At 43.3% G+C, this 19,716-nt stretch overlaps 1 protein-coding gene across 1 annotated transcript in view; it reads left to right on the top strand.

Moving 5' to 3' along the window:
- IQCA1 (IQ motif containing with AAA domain 1) overlaps positions 1-19,716 on the top strand; it is a 95,666-nt gene that overhangs the window by 56,020 nt on the left and 19,930 nt on the right. The window contains exons 9-14 of the mRNA XM_061460333.1: positions 1,999-2,074; positions 5,469-5,575; positions 5,784-5,879; positions 11,213-11,271; positions 14,572-14,654; positions 16,716-16,823. Coding sequence (XP_061316317.1) covers positions 1,999-2,074; positions 5,469-5,575; positions 5,784-5,879; positions 11,213-11,271; positions 14,572-14,654; positions 16,716-16,823 — 529 coding nt within the window. The remainder of the gene's footprint in view (positions 1-1,998; positions 2,075-5,468; positions 5,576-5,783; positions 5,880-11,212; positions 11,272-14,571; positions 14,655-16,715; positions 16,824-19,716) is intronic.

Raw genomic sequence — 19,716 nt, 5'->3', positions numbered from 1 at the left:
ACAGCATTAGTGAAGGCATCATACTCCAAGCAGTGGAAGGTAAAATTACTGGTACCACTTCATTGTGCCCTAGTGGCAGAGCAGAGCCAACCTGTGGGAGAAAGGAGTATAAGACCTGCAGACCTAAGCCAAATAATACTGATGCCAAACTGTTTGTTGTCAGTAAGACTTCTGGTGACTTGTACTAGTGCCACTTCAAGGTGTAAGCCCTTAAGTCAATGTATACACTGCAGAACTTTATGGGAAAGCTCAGATAAAAGGGTATATAAGAAGGTAATAGCTTAGAAAAGCTTTTGAAACTGGAGTTTAAAGACCCTTGTAATACACAGTTACAGAACTCCAGTATCTCAGAGAGCCCATTTCCCTTTGGAAGCATTCATGAGGGTGTCCTCTAATGGATTTCTGCAGCTTTGTCCTTGTCCTTGCTCCTTCCCAACTCAGCTGGCCCAGAACAAACCCCTATGATGCCTCTGGTCTTGCAGAGGCGATGAAAAAGGCTGTTGCAGACAGTTGAGTAGGTCAAAATGAGACATTAATGTTCAGGCACACTGAAAATGTCAGACCCAACCCAAGCTTCTGAAACCAGATGGCAACTCACTCATCAGCTTAAAAAACTGTCAGAGAGTAAATTTGATTCTTTGTTGGGTTTGCACATGTCAGTGGATAAGAACCAGCGATACCAGAAACTAATCTCAATCCCCTCACAGTTGTTTTGGAATGGGGTGAAATAACAATATAGAGCTCTGGGGCTTTATAACTTCATGTCGTTCTCCTCTCTTTAGCCATCACAAGTCCTGTCTAGTAAAATTCTGAGCCATTATATCAGGCTCTCTATGGTTCATTGAGAAAGAACAAAGGGAACATTCTCTCCAAGGTTATAATTCTGACAGGGGTGGAGGGCAATAGTATCTAAGACCAGTTGAGAAAAGTTCTAGCAGCAGGACACTTATTAAAATAAGTATAGGCTAGAAATCACAGTGATGCAGGCAGAAAAAAGCCTGACTTGTAACTTCAGTTCTTAAAGAAAACAAAAGTTTGGTCCCAGAAGGAAACCTGAATATTTCTGAAAGGCTTGATAGCAATCTCTTAAGAAGCAGATTTGATATCAAAGTAACTCTGTTTGCTTTTCTCTGTAAGGTGCTGATTTGATTTCCCATTGGGCACCTAAGCAAAGAAGAAAACACCACCACACACACAAAGAAGGAAAACAAACAAAACCCACAGCTTCAGCACCATATGATCCCTCTTTTCAATAGCAGAGCACATGTTAGACAAGTCTGTCCTGCTTCACCCTAACATGCTGCAACCTGTCTTCCTCATTGAACATGAGGAAGGCTGCACATCCAGATTCATCCAGAAATGTTTAAGTGAGACATACTTTGTTCTTAGTGAAAATCATTAGCAAAATCTCCACACTAAAAGTGCACAATGGAGTCGAAAATTTCCCTGTTGTTGAATAAGAACCACCTAGCATGGGATAGGCTTTGGAAAGCTGCAGAAACATGGTCAGACTTATTTCCCTATCTCTGCTTAGACTGAAATGTACACTGTTGGTTCAAGGTGCCTTAGAGCCCTTAACACAGGACAAGCATGGGATCAATCAACTTAACATAACAAAATACACAAGCTGACTCAAAAGAAAATAAGTTTGAGTCCAGAGGTGGCCACAAAGATGCTGCGAGGGCTGGAGCAGCTCTGCTCTGGAGCCAGGCTGAGAGAGCTGGGCTGGTTCAGCCTGGAGAAGAGAAGGCTCCTTAAGGGGAGACCTTAGAGCAGCCCCAGTGCCTAAAGGGGATACAGGAAACCTGGAGAGGGGCTTTGGACAAGGGCCTGTAGGGGCAGGACTATTCTATGGTTCTACGGAACGATGTTGTCTTATTGCTCACGTTAAAACAAATATTTAAAAGTCTAACTAAAATTATCACACTTTCATACTTGCAAGGTTTCTAATATATAAATATGCTGACTTTTCACCACCTGTCCACTTCCCCCATCTAGGAAAAGGATGAAGGCTGGAAAATGGCTCCGAGTAATTTCCTTTCAATAATGGAGGAAGGAAACAGTCAATACAAAGGTCAGTAGAAAAAGATAACAATTACAGCTGGAATGTTCTTCTAATTCAACTTAATTTGAATGTCATTCTTATAAGGTCAAGCTGGGCAGCTGCCCAAACTACTGGAACATTACAGAAATGAGGACATTAGATCGGAAGGTATTTAGGAAAGGAGCCTGTCAGTACCTCAAGTCTTCTTAGGAGTCTCTCAAAATCATTGATCTAATGATACAGAAAGGTACATTTCTATGAGTAAAAGTAACCAAACTAGAAGCAAAGTGCTGTAATGTTTGTGCAAGGGCTTTTCTGAGGGCAACAAAAGTGACATCTGAAATAATTCCAAAGCATTACTGAAAATGAAGCCTCAGCATTAATGTCTTCATGCTCCTGTAACTCTGCCTTCCTCTGTCCATGAATTCATTCACCTACACGCAGTACAGCTACCTAAACATCACTGGAGTTCATGAAGACTACTATTCCTCTAGACCTGTACTGGGCAGTTTTACAAGCTGCTGAACTGCATTTGCCAGGCTCAAGCTAAAACACTTATATTGTTGGAAACAGTTGTGTGACACCTACTTTCACACTGGAACAGCAAGAGTTTAAGTGGAGCAAGTCTAAAGCAGCCGAAATCATTACCTCCATCTTCCTGGGGTTTATTTTTGAAGTACCTTGTGCTATGAGGCAGCAAGATGCTATTTCCCCCATTACACAGCTGCCCAGTTGATACTTAGGACTTGCTCAGTGTTGCAGAGGATAGTTGAGTTCAACCCAAATACTCTATGGCCCAAACTCTGAAGTGTAGTGATATTACATATTTCTAATCGGGCACCACAAGATTCAAATCCTTTTGCCAGGAGGTTGGAAGTGGCCTTTTTAAGAAGAGTTTCACGCTTCAGGTACATTTATTTCCATGAACAGTCACAAGCTGTTACCTGAAATTCAGGGATATTGGAATTAGCTACTGCTCTGTAGAGTGAACGCTAATGCGGCTGAGATGGCCATGGTTAGCAGTCACATTAGTGCACTGGGCTGGCTTTGAGTCCTGAGCTAGAGGTATGCATATGAAATAATCCACAGAGAAGCACACATGCTATTTTAGAAGAGGTCATATAAATTGCATTGCATACACACACGCATGCAATAAATAGCTCCTGTAGCTGGATGACCCTGTCTGTAGCAGAATACCAGGCTCTGCTGACCAGCCAGTGCAAACACAACATCCTCAGCCTCCTGGCCTCACTTTAAACTAAATCTTAAAGCATTCTGTTGGTCTATAAAAGAACAACACAGAATCTAACACTTAGGAGTTATTGATCGCTTCTTTTTAAGTGAAGGGCCTCTAACCTAGTGGCTAATATAGGACTTGGAAAATTCACTGCCAGGTAATGTCAGAGGCAGCTGCCTAACCTGTGGGGATGTCACTGGTTTGCCTGCAGTGGATATTAACCACTCATCAAGTCACAAACTGCAATAAACAATTAAGATTAAAAAGATCCCAAGGAACAAGAATCTATGGATCCTTTTAAACCCAGTACCTCTGTGAAACAGCACGTGGTGACCCAGTCAGAAAAGTGTTTAAAACCTCATATAACTCCCATGTAACATCCCCTTTCCCCAAGGCTGAAATTCCAGCCTGGAAGAGGTACCTTTTAACTAGGGCAAATCAGCTTTCCCTCTTAACATCCTACATGACATCTGTTATGCCATCTGATGACCTGCAAGTAATGTAAAGAATTTAATGTCTATACCTCTGAGTTTCTTTCCTCATTATCAAAGAAAATGCACCATCCTTCTCCATCTCTACCCTTTTCACTTGTGAAACTCAGAATACTCTCCTGCAAAAACTATTCCCTATGTGTGAAGTCACAAATACCCTGCACATAATTGGACTCTGAAAATTTATAGGGAGTAGAAATAGCAGCTAGTGTTATAATAACTGGGCTTAAACTTGAATGGTCTCCTATGGGTACTGTGAAAACCTTCCTGAATTTACAGTGCCTTAGAAATGACAGTGGGTAGAGAGAAGAGTACCTTCAACAGAACAGATTCATAAAGGAGCCTATGTTTTCAAGTGTAATTCTTAATCATCTGGAAATCGAATTAGCACATGCTGCTGGAGATTAGCTGTCATTTATAAAGATACTATCAGGACTTAAAATACAAGGAAATACAAGGTATGAATTGTCTTCCTTTAAATTACCTCCAAAAACACAGAAGACGTTTCCGTTAAAAAGGCACCTTTTGCTATTAGTGGAGAATTCAGACATGCACCAAGCTTGCCAGACATCATTTAGTTTTCTTTCTAAAGAGCAAGTTGCAATTTGTCTCCATAAAAGTAAAGTTATGGGCTTTGGGTGGTCATCATCAGTTTGCACAAGCTTCCTTTGTTAGGTCTCCTGATTACTTTCCTTTACAGAACACTAAGAAATAGAGGTGCTCTATCAGGTGGGTCTTGTCTCTCTTAGGGAAAGACTTCATCTGCCTCTCAATTACTGCATCAAGATTTAAGCTCCCCAAAGGCAAAACTTTCTCTGTGTTAGGAAGGACCTTAAGGCTCACCCAGTTCCAACCCCCTGCTGCCACAGGCAGGGACACCTTCCACTAGAGCAGGTTGCTCCAACCCCCTGTCTCCAATCTGGCCTTGAACACTGCCAGGGATGGGGCAGCCACAGCTTCTCTGGGCACCCTGTGCCAGCGCCTCAGCACCCTCACAGGGAAGAGCTTCTGCCTAAGAGCTCATCTCAATCTCCCCTCTTTTAGCTTAAAGCTTAAGCCTACTCCTTGATCCTGGACCATATTTCAGCCTCATGTGAATTACTACAAAGGCTAACTCACAAGGTCGCCTCAGTTTTAACTTAGCATTAGATAACTCGGCAACAGAGAACAGGGAAACTTCCTGGTTTAAATTAAACACCTTCCTTTGGTCTCCAAGCCTGCATTATACCAGCAAAGAGACATGCACAGAGAGCACACTCCTCAGGACAGGAGTCATTTTTGACTCTTCATGGTAAAAAAAAAAAAAAGCACTATGCTATTAAACAGAGAGAAGAATGCCAGCTTTGGGCACAATATGCTTTGGTCAATGCTGTGGTATCTGCTTTTGAAGGTGAACAACACTCCAGGTATTCAGCTTCTCAACCTCCAAATGACAGCCTCTATATCCCATTATCCTCCTGAAGTCTGATAGCAATTTACAGCCCAAGGCAAGGAAAAAAGTTACCCTCAAGACTTACAGATCCTAACAAAACAGGTCTCTGCACTTGGGAAGGGTCCCTAGAGCCTGCTACTTTCATACAGCTAGTAATTTGATAGAAGCTGCTGACAAGTACCTATTTCTTGCGCCCAGCAGCAGTTGGAGAAACCAATGGCTTTTGTAACTTTCTTCTCCTTTTTTCTTCCTTTTGGATAACAGCCGTTTGGCAGAACAGAGACGAGGGATGGGATTTTCTCCAGGATCACGACCCGGAGCTGATGAAAGAAGAGAAACGGGAAGAAGTGGAGAAGGAGATCAGAGTGCAGGTGTGCTTACAATAGTCCAAGGACACTAATAATGTGCACTGCCTGTGTATCTCTCTCTACAGCTGTAAGAACTGGCCCTGGCATAGACCTTAGCTCCTTCCAGAGCCCCTGCTATCTGTTCTTTGCTTTAATGCTTGTTTAGCTGAACATTTGACTGAGGTGCGGTGGCACAACAGCAGACCTAGGTTAAACTCTGTCTGTCTGATAGGTTGATGCATTGATGCGGCACAAACTGGAGAATCTCAAGCTGGCTGTGGATGGAGAGAAGAGTTCCAAAGCCAAGAAAGGGAAAAAGAGTGATAAGGTAAGGGCAGAAAGTTGGGAGAATTCAGAGTCTATCTCAATTCTCCACCCTGTATTCAGTGCAAACCCCAGTCTCACAGATACCAATGTCGAAATACACACCCTAAACAAACATTCACTGAATCTCAAGTCAGAACCATTTAAAAGTCTTTTTCCTTTAGCCATTATTATTCCTTAACCTTTATAAACATGCATAGGACAAACTGAACTGTTCCAGAGATAAATCATTGCAAAATAGATCTGATTTTCAAGAGGGATACACACCCTGTTGAAATCCTGTAATGCAGTCAAACAGGAAAATCCAAGCAATCCCTCTCTTGGAGGTGACATGTTCAGATTAATACAGTTTTCCAAGGAAGGCGCAGATCTGGGTGCCAGGAATTTTTCCAGCTGCTGGACTGGTTAACATACAGCAAAATAATGCACTTTGAATGCTTTGGTGTAACCTTTCATTTATCCATACAACACATAGACCACCTACAGCAGGTACACGTTAATTATGTTACTGTTTACTATTGAAGGGTTTGGAAACTTACAATTAAGCCAATTAAATATAATGTAGATCTTTAACCTGTTTTATGAGTTACCCACTGGAACACAGCACGTCATGTTCACATCTATACACAGAATTCCACAGCTTGTGGTTCCCTAAATTCCTTACCCAAGCATTTAAACTATAGATCATGTCAGTGCAAAATAACTCAAAGCTTACAGACCCCACCATTCAATCAGCAGATGCACTTCAAATACTCAGGGCAAATAGCCAACCCTAATCTCATGTTGTATTTCATTTCTATAATCCTTTTAGCAAGCAAATACTTGCTGTTGCTGTACTTCTGCTCAAATTATCTCTAAAAATGCTCTTTCATCTGACAGGGGCAATTTAATAACACAAAACTGAAGCAGCTCTGAAAGCTGATACCAACTGGGTTGCTGAATCCCTTTCAAAAATAGGGAGGCTGAAGATACACAGACAAAACATTACAACCATCTTCCCAAAGTCATCATGGGCAGATGCATTTAGATCAGCTAAACTCTGCCTCAGAATGTCACACTAGAGTTATCAAGTGTTATGTTTGGAGCTGTTTGGGGTTTTTTGAACTTTCAAGATAGGATTGGAATAGTTTGGGTGGAGGGAGGTTATTTAACTCTTGTTCTCCCAGCTTATCCCAGTAGCCTGAGAGAACAAGGTGGGAAAAGAGGGGGGGAAAAGTACTAATTGAGTAATAGAAGTTCCCTAAAGGCTTAATCGGGGGGGGACGGGGGGGACGGGGACGGGACGGGGGGGGACGGGACGGGGGGGACAGGGGGGACGGGGGGGAAGGGACGACACACGACACAGATGCAACCAAACAATTGCCTGGGGTGGGGAATGTAAGGAGGTATGAGATTTTAGTCAAAAAACATCTTCCTTGTGCAGAACCATTTGAATTTGGCATTGGCAAAGGCTTTTTTTTCTAATTAGTATTTGCAGAAATACCCCAGTCCGTAAACCAGTGCATACATCTGCACAGCCTTCAGATCTGCTGTATGAAAATTTGGCCTCTATAACCAGAATCATATGAGCTGGAAAGGTTTAGAAGCAGGTTATTCATTTGTTATTCAGCAAAAATCCTCTAGGCTTTCAAGGCATGTGTTACCCATACCTCTCCCCTCAAATATGAGTGCAAGTAACAGTGGGTTTGAGTTCTCATTGTAGCCATGAACATGTCTGAAGCACAATGTAAAAGCATTCTCAGGAGGATTCAACATTCTTCAGATAAATCAAACCTTTTCTGCACTGTCAGTAGGGAATGGGCAGCAAGGGTCGTTTCTTAAAGTGAACTCTCATAACTGGAATTTTCTGTCTACGGACAGTTACCCCAGATACCCAATGCTGCATTTGGCCATGCCCTGTGTGCTAAGGAGGGATTTCTTCTCCTTTCTTTGCAGGAAGACACCACAGTAGAACTCAAGTGCTTTTTGTTGGCAGGGAACACTCTATTGGACACCTTCCACTAGAGCAGGTTGCTCCAAGCCCCTGTGTCCAACCTGGCCTTGAACACTGCCAGGGATGGGGCAGCCACAGCTTCTCTGGGCACCCTGTGCCAGTGCCTCAGTACCCTCACAGAGAAGAACTTCTGCCTTCTATCCAATCTGAAGAGAAGGTCTGAGTCCCCAGCCAGCCTAGAGGAGCCCGTTATAAAAGCACCTTTAGGTGAAAGAGAGAGGTCTAGCATCTGCCAAAGTGTTTGATGTCTAAAAAGTTGGTGGCATCCTCATCTCAGTGCAGTCTTTTTACTGACATGTTATTCTGAGTCCTTCCCTTTCTGCTGACAGCCCCAGCTCAGCACAACCCACCAGCTTTACAACTATTTCATCTAGATGGATGCCATGTACCACCACCATAGTGCACATAGGATTTAGCAGCCAATGGTGCTTCCCTTGAGAATCTGCAGTGAAGTAAACCACAACAGACCTAGCTTCCCTTGGGAAGTGGTGCTTCCCTTGGGAATCTGCAGCAAAGTGAACCATAACAGACCTAGCTTCTTTAGGCTGGGTTTCCACCCAACATCAGAGCTGACAGATAAGCTCTCTGCAGTTACTGACCTGGAAGTTATGTTTAAGTGCTTATCAGAGTGCTTTTTATTAAGCCCATTGTGCTGCTTTTCCTGCTCTGCTCCCCCAAGGATTTGTTTCCATCCAAGTGCAGGTAAAGCATCCCATTGCAACTGAGTACACCCACACATACACAAAGGCATACTCAGCACTGGGGGAGAAAAACAGAAAGAGGGGACATAGGAACCTAAGCATGTAAATAGGCCTTGGTAGCATCTCAGTGCAGCTTTGGATATCAATGATGCAGTTGGGCAGAAGCAAAGAAAACCACAAAAGCAAAGCAATGACAAGAATATCAACCTTAGTATAAAGACCTGATAAGAGCAAAGCCATAATGAATAAGGCCCAAAGACAGGCTGGGTCAAAAATGAGGAAAGGCTGGATTTGAGGGCAGTGACTCAGAACTGCTGTTGGATCTTCTGTATCTGATGGAGATTAGTATCCACAGCTCTCAGCCAACTGTAAGAGCTGTAACTTCTTTGGATGCTGTAGCTAAATCCAACAGGGATCACAGCTCAGAGCCCCCCACTTAGTGAGAGCTTAATAATTAGTGCGAACATAGAATCATAGAATGGTCTGGGTTGGAAAGGACCTAATGATCACCCACTTCCAACCCCCTGCCACAGGCAGGGAAACAGTCCACTAGACCAGGCTGCTCCAAGTCCCATCCAACCTGGATGGAGCATTCACAACCTTCTTGGGCAACCTGTTCCAACATCTTTGTCCCAGGACTTTTTCTGTAGAATTATCAGAAGCTGCTGTCTCTATCTTGGCATCGCAGGAAAGACTTAAACCAAAGCAGGTGCATGCACAAGCACCACACATGATCCAAGGAATCCACTCACTTCACACACTGCTGCTTACACACTACCATTTCCCTAAAGCCACAGAAGTGCTTTTTTCTTGGTACCTTCCCACAGACCTGGTGGCAGCAGGACTCAGATCACCACAGCCAAAGGGTGACACAGATCCTGCAGTTCCAACATGGAACAGTTCCCTCAATGAGACATTTTGGGTACTCTGTGCCTTCTGGTGCCAGAGACACTGCTCTGGAGTCCAGTCTGAAATGAGGTCCGTGTTTGCTCATAGCAGCCTCTGAGCTATTCAAACCATTTTCATGAGCCCACCCAGTAGGACGAGATACTACACTGAGCACAGAAGTCGGTCTGCTGTCATCTGCCAACTAATAGCTAATACAGTTCACTACATGTGACTTACCAAAGCAGAAAATAACCAAGTGAATGGATGGCTACACAGAAGCAAGGCTGACATTTCGGAGACAGAAACAAGGAGATTTCCATTATAAATGATGAACGTGTTCACATTCATTAAACATTATCATTTTCTAAATAAAAGCCTTTCCCAATAAGGCATTTTGGGGGAAAGCCATTGTCTACAATTCAGAGTTCCCCTTATGGCATCTCAGTGTTTGCCAAATTCCCCATAAATGCCGTTTATGTTAATTAGGAAAACACATTTTCCCCCTGCATAGTTCATTTTTGTGTTGCTCTTGAGTTACTTTATTGGTGAAGCTGCCTTGAGGACAATACCAGTTGGCCAATAAATTCAGCATATGCTTAGTGCCTTTACATAGGTAGAAATGAGCTTTTCTTCCCAGGCAGACCCTACGATATGTAATTTCTAGCTTGTTGGGAGAAAGCTAAAAGGACAAAGCTGGAGAACAGCAGAAATAAACAGCTGACAGTCTATTTCCTCAGTTGTTAAACCAGCATGGCATATGCTTTGTTCTTCCCATTCCTTTGCTGCAAAACAAAGCCCCACTGGCACACTCTAATGAGTATTTGCTGCCAAGCTTATTTATGTAGAGAAACCTGAGGTGTAGTTCTGCAGATAGGGTTGTTGGCTTTATTCCCATACAAAACATAAGAACATCGCTTTTTCCGTGTTAGCTTATCCATATAGTTCTGGGGTTAGTTTATCTTTTCATCCAGATGATGTCTGTTGCATTGCAAACAGTAACAGCCACTGACCCATTCACATTGTGATGTCCTTGGAAACGTACAATTCATGTATTTGTGAACACTGCTTATCCATCCTAGGAAGACAAACACAAAAGAAACCAACACCAAAACCCCCCAGCATTTTCTATAGGATTCTTTAACTCAACAACACAGCCTCTAGAGCTCTGCAGAGCTTAAATGTAAGCCATGGAAGAAATCCCATGGTGCACAAATACTGCTGTGTAAATAGTTCCAATGAAGTAATTCTAAAGTGCTTTGCAGAACTGAACAGTGGACACGAGTGGTGGGCACTAACATGGATTAATAATGTCCTCTCCACAACTAATTATCCCTAACTGTGTTTATGGCTTGTGAGCTTTAATTAATGGAGGGGCTTGTCATTACTGATTCACATCTTTCTTATTTCTGTTTTCCATGGGCTTTTTGCAGTTGGTAGAGAAGTGAGACACAAGTCAGAATCTTACCATAGGTTAAGCATGCTGAAATTATCAGATAGTAAGTAATATATTCAGATAGATGTAATAATCAGATAGATATAGATAGGAACATCTCCTATGCTCTTATAAACGGGGATATGACTTCCTTTCCCTTCAGGCATTCAAGGATATCATTTTTCCCTTTGGGTTCCTTCAGTGACAAGGGCCACATTCAAACACAAGCATTTGCTGTTCTGACTCTCCCTCTTCCTCAATAAATTCAAAACCACGTCTCTGTGCTAAGGTCACTAATGCCTGTCTGTTTTTGTGGTCCTCAGAAGAAAACAACCACAAGGAAGAAGATATCTGAGCTGGAAGAAGATCTAACTCCTGACAGGTAAAGAGAGGACCTGTTTACCTGAGATTGAGTGCATCCTTTTTGCATTAGATATACTATCAACCCATTTAGTTTCTAATTACACCAAGTGCATCTCAACACTACTATGCTTACCAGCATCAGGAACTCTATGGTACATAAAACCTCTTTACTAACAGTTATAAATATGCATAAAAAGCCTAGATGGTAAAAACCCCACTTTTACAAACACATATGCTTTACCTAAAACCTTTTTTGCATTCCCAGTGAACACAGCAACCTACACACAGCCCCTTCCTGACCAATGGCTTTATAGCACAACACATAACAGGCCAACAGAACACTGCTTTCATGCTCCATAGCACAGATCCTTGTTTTCCCCAACTTCAACAATGCACACAGATTAAGATCCCCCTTCTGCAACACCACACCACTAGGTCCAGTCACCATCAGCTTCAGTCAAGTTAATTCCAGTATGCAAAGGTGAGCACATGCAGCATTTAGGTGGGATATAGGCCCCATTTGCCTGTTTCCCATCATCTCTGCAGGTGCAGAAGCACAGAGCAAACCTGTTGAGTGTCAGATTTTCCATTCCAGCTGAAACCTGATAAGGCAGGCTGTAGACAGGCCCCTGTACTCCATAAATCACCCTTCATGTACATAACATAAATCTTACTTATTATAGAATCATAGGATGGTTTCGGTTGGAAGGGACCTGTCCTGGGTTCAGCAGTAGCAGTCATTTTTCTCCTTCTTGGTAGCTGGTGCAGTGCAGTGTTTTGACTTTCAGCTCAGTTACCTGACTGGGTTTAAACCACGACAGGACCTTAAAGCTCATCCAGTTCCAACCCCCTGCCACAGTCAGGGACACCTTCCACTAGAGCAGGTTGCTCCAAGCCCCTGTGTCCAACCTGGCCTTGAACACTGCCAGGGATGGGGCAGCCACAGCTTCTCTGGGCATCCTGTGCCAGCGCCTCAGCACCCTCACAGGGAAGAGCTTCTGCCTAAGAGCTCATCTCGGTCACCCCTGTTCTGGCAGGTTAAAGCCATTCCCCTTGTCCTGTCCCTACAGGTCCTTGTCCAAAGCCCCTCTCCAGGTTTCCTGTAGCCCCTTTAGGCACTGGAGATGCTCCCAGAGCAACTCCCTTAAGAAGCGTTCTTTTCTCCAGGCTAAAGCAGCCCAGATCTCCCAGACTCATCAGTAAGAGTTAGAGTAGAATCATAGAATAGTTCAGGTTAAGATCATCTAGTTCCAATCCCCTGCCAGAGTTTTGGCAGACCTGGCAATTCCTTGTGCACCTTTGCTTTTTCAAGCATCCTTATTTTATTTGAAGGATTTGAGTGTATTTTTTTTTCTGTGACACTCCATTTTCAGTGATGTGCATTTCAGTGTGATGTATTCACTGACAATCCGCTATTCTTCACCTGTACACATAACACAAACACAGAGATAGCACCACTGGGACCTGCTGACCCAGCAGCAGTGCACAGCAGAAGCAGACCCAGATCCCAAGAGAGCAGCATTAAGACAAACACCCTCAATCACTGCAGGGGGAAGCACACAGGATTCACTCCATGAATCCATTTTTACAGGACATGCTCAGCAAGACCTGGACTAGATCATTTAGGGGGCTGGTGCTACACAGCCAGTGATCTCTCTACCTACTTGAAAATAAAGAACCTCTCCAAGCAAATATTTAATGTGTCATAGATCATAACAGAGCATGACCTCTACTACAAAAACAGCACCAAAGTCTAACAAGGACATGTATATTCTGTGCTTATAAAACCACTCTTGCACGTACCTGCTTCTTTACATATAAACTTAATACAACACACAGCCTTTTAAGAACACAAACTTTGTAGTAGTGGCTTTAAATCAGAGTTTATCTGTCATTTTGGCTCCATGCGCTGCTCTTCCCTGCTGAGCAGGGAAGGAGGAAGCATTACAGCAATAACCAAGAGAAGCTGAGGTTCAGCTTGGTTTTGGCATGGAGAACAGGGCGCAAGGGGCTTCAGTCAACAAAGACTGATCACATCACACTTACTTGGAGGAGGCTCAGGGCATGCATCATTAAGCTTGCACAGTAAAAATAATAAGACAGGAAAAGTAGAAGTCACTCTCCCAACAGAAGTGTCAGGTTAGTCCCACTCTACCTTCTGCTCGCTTTATGATGCATGCTCAACATAAATCACTGAGAATAAGAGTCAGAGAGGCAAAAATCAATGCTGTTGAAGGTGAGTTCCAATTTGTATTTGCTTATTACTGCTCCTATACTAATTGTGCCACTAACACTGCATAAACATGAAACTTACCAGCTGAAGAAGGCCACGGACCTCAAATTAGGTATATTTTATTAGCCAGCTGAGAGTCCCTACTGAATATTTTTATTGCAGCCATACCAGAACATCCCAATTAAGATAGATGACTAAGGCAAAAAAAGGGAAGAGGATGTGCAAAGTGCATAGTGGAAGACCTATAAAGGTTCAAGTAAGTAGTGCTTATGCTAACAATACAAGAGTTTCCACCAGGCTTATTCATTTTATATCATCCTTGAAGCAGTATCCATCTGTAGAACCTAGTGCCAAAAACATCACTCAATTCAATACCTAGGTAGAACTCCGAGAGAGTGTGTGGAGAGCATTCACATCTATAGACAACCAGGAACAAGTGTAGCTGTATTAAAACCTCAATTAGTGGGAGTTATTTCCAGCTACTAATGGCGTTAGGAAAAAACTGCTCCACTGGAGAAGTTGTGCCTATTTCCAGTGTATGTTTTCCCGCTGATCCTCCTCTGGCTACCATGATCCTGACACTGCAGTAGGTAGACCACTGGTTGTTCTGATCAAGTCATTCACATCATGTTGCTGACAAGGTGAGACTGTCTATTGCAAACAGAATAAATTCCAAGAAGAATTAATGAATTACTACTAATTGAAGAGCTAAGTGAAGAGCTGTAGTAGTGCTAGGATTGCCATTACTGTATCATTTAAAAATAATCTGCCAGTAATTGATATTAATGAACAAGCCTATTACACAAGTCATAACTGATACTGCATCACCTGGAAATGGGCAATGGAATTGGTATGAGAGGGAGAGGGTGCCATGTGGTGTGTGAGGCAGGGAGAGATCTCTTGCCATAATGCAGAAAGCTGTACTTACTGGTTTCATATTAATGGCACTAATCACCTTTACCTCTGAGCCACAGAATGCATTTATAAAGCTGAGGAAACATAACTCTCAAGCTAGTTCAGTTACTGAAGGCCTGAGCTTTTACTGACAGCGCCCTGGGATTTCTGAGTGATGTCTCTTGTCCATAGGACCATCGATTCTCTGTATAAGGAACTGGTGGAAGAAGGATTGCTGATAAAAGCCAAGACCGTGAATCTCTCAGATTATGTTGGTAAAGTACATATATTACAACTAATATGGTGTTTAATCCTACCAAACCTCCAGCCATTCAGTGTTCACTGGCCCCTATTTCCAGTCAAGGGGGAGTTCAAGAGTAATTACACTTCCAGGACTTTCAAACTTGAATATCTATGCAAAGCAAACCTGCTTCTGCAGGGTGCCTGTTACCTTCCACTTCTGCTAGTGAAACCAAGGGCCTCTTAGGAAAGCTGATGCTTAGCTCCAAGCACTAACACCTGGAAGCCTTGAATGGCTTTGTCTGTCACAAGCCACTCTGAGGTGGAGCCAGGATATCCTTTCGGCAGCACTGGCCAGGCACTGGCCTTCAGTATGAGTCTGTTGAGCAGAGAAGACTCACCCTCTTACCTTTACCTCCCTGCCTGCCCACCAACTTCGAGCAGTGCTCTGAGGCATATCTGGCCCTTGATTTAAGATGTGCCTCTGCCTAGTTCTGCAGTTCACAGACCTCTTGCCCAGTTTCTGTTACCTGCAGCTGCAGTCAGACATGCTTGCCTATGCTTTACACAGGAGGTGGAACCAAACCACTCTGTTGAAGGCTGAATTAACAAGTATTCTGCCCATTTTATGCTCATTAAAAGATCATGAAACAAAATAAGGGAAATTTTCCATCATTCCGTTGCTCACCCAACCAGGCTGCATTTGTCTAACAAACATTCCCTGCCAGGGATGTTTTTAAAGCACATCTTGGCCAGTGGATAATGATTAACAGATGGTAACATCAAACTTGGAAATAGGCTGAGGTAGCTTTGGGCTATCTTCCCTTGACCCTGAGGTTTGAAGCTGTGGCTCTTCTGCAGTCCTCAACTGCTCAGCTCTTACAGGGCTGAAGCCTAAGGAAGGTCACTTCCATCCCAGTTCCTGGCAAAGGGACAGAGTGGAATTGTGCTACACAGCAAGTAAAGGCACTGAAATGTCCCCCCCCCTATGACAAACCGACATCACTGAACTAATTTTCTTGGTGACCTTATCTAAATTAGTCAGCGAGTATCCACCATGATTTATGTTCAGTTGCAATTAAACCCTTTGATGCCTTCTAATTAAATCTGTGAAGATTAATTCCTATCCGGGTCTTTTGATTTCTCCTTAAATAAAAGATAAAACCTGAAATGAATTTTGTTCTTCAGAGGGGAGGGGGCAGTTGCACCAGGGCTTGTCTGCCTTTTGGCCCCCAAATTACAACTCCCCTTTCTCTCTTAACCATTGCTAACATACCCCTGCCCAAAAAAGCTCCAGTGCTCTCCATTTTTCATTCCAATAAAACACAATTTTTTGAGATATTCACCATAATGACATGCAATTGATGCTAAAAAATAATCACTGACTACATCATCACAGCTAGTTTTCCTGCTTGTGGCCCATCCTGCTGGATCTTTTTTCTCTAACATGTCTTGTGTATGGACTTTGACAGGGCAAGCAGTGTGATCATGGCTCTGTAACAAGAGCTGAGGCAAGATTCAATCAGTTCATGTCAGGGATTTTTGGTTGTCTTGGGCTGTTTTGTTTGAAGAAACACAGATTAAGTGCAAAGCAAAGAACCCACCAAATGAGGTGACACACTCCAATGTCTAACACAGCGAGAGGCTGAGATGTGATACAGTTGGGAGAATGCTTGTTAAATCAGCTTTTCCCCTTTCTAAAATCCTTCTGACGGAGTGTGTTTCACTGGCATCCAACCCTGCAGAATCCCAAACCTAGAAATCCTTTGCCAGTGAATGTGATTTATGGTGCTGTTAATGATGCTTCTCCACAAAGTTTCTTTCAAAGGTTATTTGAGACTGGCAGCTCTGCTGAACACCTTCCACAGGCTGGAAGGGGAATCCAGTGTGTTTAACTTCAACTTCCTTTGCAGTTCACCTCTCCAAATTGCTCAGGGCCACATTCCACACCAATATTGCCCTGTTTGAATCCCTGTCCCCTGGGTTTGCTGTGAGCACGTTATATTGGTATTCTAAGGTAGTTTTTCATGACTCGAGTTATGCTTTCTCTAACAATGCACTGTCACATTTATGAAGCCCGTGCTTTCTCCCTACAGGCGAGTACAGCTATCTGGGGACCACACTTCAGCAGGCAGATAGAGAGCCAATGCCCTCTCTTGCAGATGTCAGACAGCTAATAGCACTGTATGGAATACTGCCATTAGGTAAGAGCACAGCAGAAATTACCAGAGGGCAGAATACAATGGCTTTGCTTCCTGTCAGTAACGTGCATTTTTACCGGCTTTGACAAGGCTTGATTAATCGTAATCTAAAGCATTTTGCAGTATAATTGTTTTTCAATTAAGCCTTCTGAGTGAAGACCGTATCAATTTAATAGTGCATAAAGGAGCTTGCACATGCTATTGTCAGGTATTGCGTTTCCAAACCATCTCCGTTTGCATGTTAACAGTTTGTGAATGGCAGCACATAAAAGGAAATCACTGGGGAAAGATAATAGCTAAAACAAGCTCCAGTGATCAAAATTAATCAAGTTAAGGGAAGGGCTAAGGTTGCAATTTACCTTTTACAAGCTGGCTAATGTTACTCAGTACTAAACAACACAGTCGTTTAAGGAATTAGTCTGGATACATTTTGTACATCAGAGGGAACACTTTTAAATGCTCTTGTAGTTTGCATTAAGACTTTGCCAATACCTAACAAAGCTTTGCTGGGTCGAGTTGCATGCTTTTAATGGAAAAATCTATCCCATATTTTACTTGGGAATGGCATATGCCAGATTCTAGTGATTGCAAGAAGTGCCTGCCTGTCTCAAGGGCCTCTACCCATACTTCACTTGCATCCTTTGCCATTCCTGATCGGCTTTCAGGGAGGTTTTATCCTCCCTGACATATCCTACCCCAGGCTGTGCCATTGCCTGCTGAGCCCCTTTATAGGACAAAATAACTAGGACAAAATAACTAATGTTATTTTTGCCATTCCGGCAAATGGAGCAAAGCTGACACTGAGCTTCTGCTTTCCCCTCCCCTTTGCACGCCTCCCAGACAGACCTGTGTTCAGGCTGGTCTCTATGTACATGCTCTGAGGCTCTTCTAGGATGTTTTGTGGCTCTCCCTGTCCCCACAGAGGGCATGTGCTGTAGAAAGCTCAGTGCAGCAGTGCACAAGGCTGCTTCCACTTGGTCTCAGGTTGAGCTGTAGGGCAGCAGGAGTGCTCTATCTGCAGATCAGGTTAACAAACAGGATGCTCCAAACACCCCTTCCGTCAGCCTAGATGGGCTTTCCTTATCTAAAACACTCCCAGCTGGTTTTTGGATTAACTCTCAGGGGTTGGCTGCAAGTTTGACCACAGTCAGCTGAGAGAGGTCGGCAGTTATTGCTGTCTGCACTGACTACAATGTGGTATTTTGTATACCACATAACTCCTCCAAGGTTATGTTTTAATGCTATCTAAACCTACTGAATTCAAGCCCCAAGACACTCCCTGAGGCAGGAGGAAAGAGAATCCATACATTTTCTACCATTTAAAATTCCAGGGAGAAATGCCCCTGGACTAGTTAAACAAGAAGTATTTGTTGTAGCATTTTTAAAATGCCTTTAAGTAAAGCAAGCTCTTGCATGAGCCAAAAAGAGGCACAGGAATGGTTTTACCTTTTGGGTGCTCCGTTACGAATGACATTTCACTTAATTCATCTCAAAACTAGTTAATCATATAATGGTGTATGTGTGGAAGTAAAAGTTATTCTCATAATAATCACCTGATGGCAAGGAAAGCCCCCAGCTTAAATAGCATTGAGAAAATTATAAGCAGCTGAAGGAGAAATAAGAGTAGCCTCTATATTTCATCTTTAAACACAGAGGAGTCTGCTGCTCCCCTCATAATAAATTGATGTGTAAAAGGAATAGATTGGTATGGAACCACCAAATATTAATAAAGCCTGGGTGGCTGACAACTTCACTACACCCTGCACAGCCCTGAAATAATGGCATTCATCTTCGCAGTTGGTTCATTGTCATTTATTTGGGTTGTTAAAGCATTAGGACACAATAGGCAGCCTGACTGGATTTGGGTTTAGCTGTCTCCTTAACCCAGAGAACTTTTCCAGGCTAAGCCAGAGGCTTCTGCTGCAGCCCAGCACCTTTGGGGCCAGTTTCCCCCACTAGTCCCATAGTCTGATAGACACCAGTCCCAAAGACCTTCAGAAGTGGCAGATGCTCACACACATTCAAATTTGCCTTAGCAACAACCATCACTGCTCACACAGAATGGTTTTAGGCTTCGAGGCAGTGATGTTACAGAACTGCCACTGTGTACAGATACAGCATTTGACATTTCCTACTACCTCCATCTCTAGAGGTTTACCTGTACCTAATTCATAGAAGAACAGAGCTGCAGGGAAGACGAGTTCTATCACCATCAGCCACCTAAATCTTTCAGTGGTCCTGTTTCCACAACACAGGCAATTCTTCCAGGCTTTCCCAGGTGATGGATGCATTTCTTACAGCCCAGAATGAGTTTACCTGGAGCTGCCATAGGCAGAGATTTAGAAATGCTGAGCAGTCATTGCTGCTGGCAGAGCAAGTAAAGCAAAGCAACCCTGGCATTTGCATTTGTTCACCTGAATAAAAGGAAGGGAACAGAAAAGGATCCTCCTCCTCACAGATAATATTGTACTTGCTCTGCAACATGCAGATGCTGAGTTCCAAACTGGGGAATACTATTAGCTCCTCTGCAGATGAGCTAATACCACACTCAGCAGGCAGGCTTAGAGGGCTTATTGGGCTGAGAGAGCTGGGCTGTTTCAGCCTGGAGAAGAGCAGGATCCCTAAGGGTAGACTTTAGAGCAGCTCCCAGTGGACAGGGCTCAGAGCAACCTGCTTTAGTAGAACATGTCCCTGCCTGTGGCAGGGGGTTGGAACTGGATGAGCTTTAAGGTCCCTTCCAACACACACAAACCAGTCTGGGATGCTATGATCAGCAGTAAAGGGTTTTGGAGAACAGCTAGCCTCAGTGACAGGCAGTCAGCGTCTCCAATGCTCACTGAACAGCAATAACATTTAAGAGGAAAAATTACCCGAAAAAGGCAGCAGTTAAAGGAGA

This window comes from Pezoporus flaviventris, unplaced genomic scaffold (assembly GCF_033815535.1).
Source record: "Pezoporus flaviventris isolate CSIRO_AGI_PZ_B2104156 unplaced genomic scaffold, CSIRO_AGI_Pfla_v1 ptg000001l, whole genome shotgun sequence".
NCBI lineage: Eukaryota > Metazoa > Chordata > Aves > Psittaciformes > Psittacidae > Pezoporus > Pezoporus flaviventris.
This window is presented reverse-complemented; position numbering and strand designations above follow the sequence as displayed.